General features: G+C 43.6%; 1 protein-coding gene across 1 annotated transcript in view; it reads right to left on the minus strand.

Moving 5' to 3' along the window:
• LOC141128100 (vomeronasal type-2 receptor 26-like) overlaps nt 1–4,764 on the minus strand; it is a 49,401-nt gene extending 44,637 nt beyond the window's left edge. The window contains exon 1 of the mRNA XM_073615184.1: nt 4,546–4,764. Within this exon, the coding sequence (XP_073471285.1) occupies nt 4,546–4,764 (219 nt within the window). The remainder of the gene's footprint in view (nt 1–4,545) is intronic.
• Between the last annotated feature and the right edge of the window lie 1,826 nt (nt 4,765–6,590).

Below are 6,590 nucleotides of genomic sequence, written 5' to 3' on the forward strand. Positions count from 1 at the left end.
CACAGTTCCCCATAAATGTTTACTGTACAAAATAAGGTCCGTTGGCATGGACCATAGGGTGAGTACATGAATTGAAAACTGGCTACAAGGGCAAGTTCAGAGGATGGTGATAAATGGGGAGTACTCGGAATGGTCAGGGGTGGGTACTGGGGTTCCCCATGGTTCTGTGCTGGGACCAATCCTATTTAATTTGTTCATTAATGACCTGGAGGATGGGGTAAACAGTTCATTCTCTGTATTTGCAGACGATACTAAGCTAAGCAGGGCAATAACTTCTCCACAGGATGTGGAAACCTTGCAAAAAGATCTGAACAAATTAATGGGGTGGGCAACTACATGGCAAATGAGGTTCAATGTAGAAAAATGTAAAATAATGCATTTAGGTGGCAAAAATATAAATTCAATCTATACACTGAGGGGAGAAGCTCTGTGGGAATCTAGGATGGAAAAGGACCTGGGGGTCCTAGTAGAAGATAGGCTCAGCAAAGGCATGCAATGCCAAGCTGCTGCTAACAAAGCAAATAGAATATTGGCATGTATTAAAAAGGGGATCAACTCCAGAGATAAAACGATAATTCTCCCACTCTACAAGACTCTGGTCCAGCCACACCTGGAATATGCTGTAATCAGAAGGGATGTACTGGAAATGGAGCGAGTACAAAGAAGGGCAACAAAGCTAATAGAGGGTCTGGAGGATCTTAGTTATGAGGAAAAGTAGCAAGCACTGAACATATTCTCTTTGGAGAAGAGACGCTTGAGAGGGGAAATGATTTCAATATACATATACCGTATTGGTGACCCCACAATAGAAATAAAACTTTTTTGCAGAAGAGAGTTTAACAAGACTCGTGGTCACTCATTAAAATTAGAAGAAAAGAGGTTTAACCTTAAACTACGTAGAGGGTTCTTTACTGTAAGAGCAGCAAGGATGTGGAATTCCCTTCCACAGGCGGTGGTCTCAGCAGGGAGCATCGATAGCTTCAAGAAACTATTAGATAAGCACATGAATGACCGCAACATACAGGGATATACAATGTAATACTGACACATAATCACACATAGGTTGGACTTGATGGACTTGTGTCTTTTTTCAACCTCACCTACTATGTAACTATATATGTAACTATGACTGTGCAGGGTACACAGTACAGTAGCTGGAAATACTGTAAAAACACCTGCCTGCCTGTCAGTATATTAGGAAGAGAAGAACAGGATATAGCTAAACTGAATACAGTGTATATATATATATATATATATATATATATATATATATATATATATATATATATATATATATATATATATATATACACAGTCCCTGACAAAAGTCTTGTCGCTTCTCTATTTTGTAGAAACTCCTGCTATTAACCTGACTTTTAATTAATCAAATGGTGTTAGAAATAGCTCATATGAAAAGCTAAAGCCCTCCAAAATGATGTTTAATGCACTGAAATAAATTAGTTTCACTGAAAAAAGATTTATCATTTAATCAAGACAGACAGGTCAAATTTTGGCAAGACAAAAGTTTTGTCGCCTATACAGAAATTGAACAACTTTACTGAAAATCCAAAAATATGTCACCAAATTAAGTAGTGGTGCTGTGAGATCCAAATTTAATATCTTGTATGACTTCCATGAGCTTGAAGGACAGCATCCATGCGGTTTGGCAAGGATTCATACAATTTATTGATGAAGTCATCAGGAATAGCAAAGAAAACAGTTTTGCATGCCTCCCAGAGTTCATCAATATTCTTTGGTTTCGTCTTCCATGCTTCATCTTTCATCCTACACCACATATGCTCAATGATGTTCATGTCTGGTGACTGGGCTGGCCAATCCTGGAGCATCCTGATCTACTTTGCCTTAAGGAACTTTGATGTGGAGATGGAAGTAGGCGATGGAGCACCATCCTGCTGCAAAATTTGGCCTTTTTTATGGTTGGGAATAGAAGAGGTAGCTAAGATTTCTTGGTATTTTAGACTATTGATGTTGCCTTCCACCCTGCAGATCCCTCATTCACCCCCATACTGGATGTAACCCCAGACCATGATTTTGCCTCCACCAAACTTCACTGTTTTCTGGGTAAATCTCGGCTCCATGCATGTTCCAGTAGGTCTCCTGTAATATTTGCTGCGACTGTGGTGTAATTTAACAGAAGATTCATCTGAAAAATCCACCTTCTGCCACTTTTTCAGAGTCCATCCTTTTAGCAGGCTGTGGCCCTTGCAAATGCCACACGTTTTTTCAATTGTCTTTTGTTGAGTGCTGGCTTATGGGCACTGATTCGACCATGGAGGCCATTTCGAGACAGAATCCGACAAACTGTCCTGGTTGACACAGGGACTTCAGGTGACCAGGTCTCGTGGAGCTCTGCTGCAGGGAAAAATGGGCTGGCTTTGGATTTTTGAGCCAACAAACGGTCCTCTCGAGCAGTTGTCTTGCGGGGTCGGCCTGACCTGGCCTTGTCCAAAACGTCTCCAGTCTCTTCAAATCTTTTTTTTATCCTCTGAACTTGACGCTGAGACACATTGAAGGTGCCACATCAGCAGTGGATCTGGTCTTCAGCCTCTTGATAATCAACACTTTAGTTTGCAGAGGTCTAGTTGCAATTGAGAAGGTCTAGTGTACTGGTGGACCTAATTGATCCATTATTAGTCACAGGTGAAGCTCATATAACAAGGCGACAACACTTATGTCTTGGCAAAAATTGACTCAATGGGCTTTACCAAGCTGTGAATATTAGAATACTTTTGTCAGTTTCGATGTGCACTGAAACATTATTACAAAAGCTGTTGGGATTAAAATGACCCATTTCTTGTAACAAAATCTTGATTATAAATATATTTTAGTGGCACTTCAGGTCAATTTGTACACAAGCGACAAGACTTTTGTCAGGGACTGTATATATACAACACCTGGGATGCATATATATATGCACAATACACTGTAACTGCAGCTAACTGACTCGACCTGCCTACTCTATCTAACTTAAATAAAATGACACTGTCTGTCTCTCTCTCTCTATCTGAATGCCGGAACACACTACACCGGGCCGCCGTGCAGACGGCCTTATATAGTATGGGGCGCGTACTAAACCCCCTGAGCCATAATTGGCCAAAGCCTCCTTGGATTTGGCCAATTATGGCTCTCTGTTCAGACGGCGCTGTGAATGGCCAAGCATGCTGGTCATAGTGCATGCTTGGCCAATCATCAGCCAGCAATGCACTGCAATGCCGCAGTGAATTATGGGCCGTGACGCCCCACTCGAATTTGGCGCGAACAGCCCATATCGTTCGTAATTCGGCGAACGACCAAACACACGATGTTCAAGTCGAACATGGGTTCGACTCGAACACAAAGCTCATCCCTAGCGCCCACAGCTCCACTCTGGCCTTAGTCCTCAGGCTATTTACTGCCTCTTGAGGACACACACACGCTCTGGCTGCCACCTGCAGCCTCTGACTCCTGGAGACCTCCTGTCTCTCTTGGGTGGACATGTCTCCAACTGGGAGCCATGAGGTATTCCCATACCTTCATCATACGGAGTGACTGAGCACACCCTGCTGGTCTTCCACAAAACCTGGACACAGGGTTGAAGATTCCGTCCCACCCAAGACACTATGGAATCTCCCAAACTACAGAGCCCAATCCAGGTATAACAAAACCTGGAGAAAGCTGCAAAAGCAGTTTTCTCCACTCCAAAGCTACACTCTGTAGTCCTGCACTGGGCCAATGTGCACACTATGTCCTTTAAATCACAAATTTTACAGTGACAGCATCACATCCTATCACATATCCTCCACCCTTGTTTCGACCCAGTAGGCCCAAATTCATGATTGGAGCACCTACCTCTGCGCCAGCTATCAGCTGCGTAGGCCCAATATTTTTTTAGGGTGTGTTTCCAGGCACTTCCTAGCCTGAACCTCAATGGGGTCCTACATTTTTGTATACTCAGCCTTCTCCCTCTTCCCTTGGGGTTCCTGAGCTCCCATGTCTTTCCTGGTGACCCTTTGCCTTTCAACAAACTTTCTGGGTTCTGTAGGCGTGCTCCTGACACTATGCCTGAAGAGGAACCACTTGTTCCTTCACTGGTACCCGTTTTCCCCATCACAGTATGTCTCTTAGGTTTACCAACACCTTTGCACTTACCCTTGACCACCAAATCCCCAGAGCTCAACACCTGTTTATCATGCTCATTTACCAAGAAATTATTCATTTTCATATCAAGGCCATTATTTACATTAACATTTAGTAATAAATAACCATTTCTACAATTACCAATACCATCAGTTCTTTCTTTCTCAGGGTTTGTTTGGGCCAGGCTCAATGAGGGACAACACACAGGTGAGCAGTTATCCCCTATGGGACCTTCTCTTCACCTGTTGTCCAAATCTCTGTGGTCAGTTGTCCTAACAACTGATATTGAGTAACGCATGACCCATTGCTAGCAGTACCAATCTTTGCCAGCTCACACTTTTCCATTGCACAATTTTTGTTCCTTTCCGTACTATATTTTAGAGCGTCTCTGGGTACCTCAATTTGTACCTCTTTGCGGGTGTCAGACAGAATCTCAGCTTTTTCCACATCCATATCAGGCCCTTCCTTCTTAGGAGGTCTAGCAGGTGAGACAGTATCTGCTCCATTTACTAATCTGTGCTCAGCCGCAGCTCGGACCGCACTAGCAGGTGTGTTCATTACCGCAAAAGCCGGAGAGACCTCCAATGTCTCCATCAGCTCTCCAGAGTGCCTTCCATACCGAACCATTTCTGGAAACACCCTCACAAGGAATCGGGAGATGACTTGCCACACTGTTAAAAAGCATCAAACCAACTGGTTCCACTGGTGATTAATGTTACCCGGCTTTCAGAAACCATGAAATCAGGCCGAGACAGAAGTACAGTTAAATCACACTTGTTTAATAATAAACGTAAAAAGAACAAATGTAGTCAAAACATAGCCAAAGTTCAGTAACCGGAAAGGATAGTCTCCCAAGCTAGAAGTCAGGTATCAATGTAGTGGAACAGCCAGCAGGATCTGGAGCCAGAAGGGATGTCAGCAAAGCAAGTATTTAAACAGGAACTCAGGAGAATTTCTCTGTGATGTTGACCAAGGCGAAGGCAGAGATCCACTGGGCTGAACGGCTTAAGTAGGCAGGACTGATGAGCAGGATATCATCAACAGCTGAGTAGCTGTGGAGAGATAGAGCTGGCAATTAGCCAACAACTGAGTGGCCAGCTCTGAGAAGGAAGGGCTGAGCCCAGCCCTGACACCTGCACAGTTTGTAATATCTGGCTACACCCATTGGTACCACCACATCCAACTGTAATGGAGGCACCCAGGTATACAAAGAATGTGCTTTCACCAGTTCAAGCAGTTCCACTAGCATATCTGTCATTTCTACACACTCCACATCAATTTGCAAAACCTTTTTAGGGACCTTTCCCTTATCAGAGACATGGAGGGGCTCATTCACTGCAGCTTAAAAAGCCGAGGCATTTAAAGGGGCCTCCACCTCACTGGAGGTACCCATCACAGCCTGAGGCTCCCCCGGAGCACTGTCAGACGCATGTCTCCCACTCATCCCCTCTAATTCAACAATGAGCCTCTGCAAGTCAACATTCATTACATTGTCACCTTGACACTATTCAGCTGTTGGGCTGTGGGCAACACATCTGCTATGCATGTGCCCTTATCTGGTCCTTCCGACTGGAGGGAAACAAACTTTTCAGGAACCAACACACCTTCAACCATTGGCTGCTCTGCGATCTCCCTGTTTGGCATAGCAGTTCTTGTGTCTACTAGGGATGGGCAAACGGTTCGGCCCGAGCAAAAGTTTGGGCCGAACTTTGGTTGTTCGGATGTTCTGGCGAACACCGAACAATATGTGGTGCTCGGGAAAAATTCGAAAGCCGCCAGAACACTGTTAAAGTCTATGGGACAAGAGCATGAAAAATCAAAAGTGCTCATTTTAAAGGCTTATATGCAAGTTATTGTCATAAAAAGTGTTTGGGGACATAGGTCCGGCCCCAGGGGACATGTATCAATGCAATTTATTTTTTAAAACGTTTTTGCGGAAGCAGTGATTTTTTTAATGCTTAAAGTGAAACAATAAAAATGAAATATTCCTTTAAATATTGTGCCTGGGGGGTGTCTATAGTATGCCTGTAAAGTGATCCATTGTTCCCGTGTTTAGAACAGTACCACAACAAAATGACATTTCTAAAGGAAAATTGTCATTTAAAACTGATCGCGGCTGTAATGAATTGTCAGGTCTCGGCAATATAGATAAAACTCATTGAAAAAAAGAGCATGGGATCCCCCCCAGTCCATTACCAGGCCCTTTGGGTCTGGTATGAATATTAAGGGGAACCCCGAACCAAAATATTAAAAAAAAAATTGTGTGGGGGTCCCCCTAAAATCCATACCAGGTCATTCGGGTCTGATATGGAAATTAAGGAAAACCCTCTGCCAAATTTAAAAATAGAAATGGCATAGGGGTCTCTCCCAAAATCCATACCAGACCCTTCAAGTCTGGTATGGATTTTAAGGGGAACCCTGCACCAAAATAAAAAAAATGGCGTAGGGGTTCC

The sequence above is a fragment of the Aquarana catesbeiana genome, linkage group LG01 (genome assembly GCF_042186555.1).
Source record: "Aquarana catesbeiana isolate 2022-GZ linkage group LG01, ASM4218655v1, whole genome shotgun sequence".
In the NCBI taxonomy this organism is placed as follows: domain Eukaryota; kingdom Metazoa; phylum Chordata; class Amphibia; order Anura; family Ranidae; genus Aquarana; species Aquarana catesbeiana.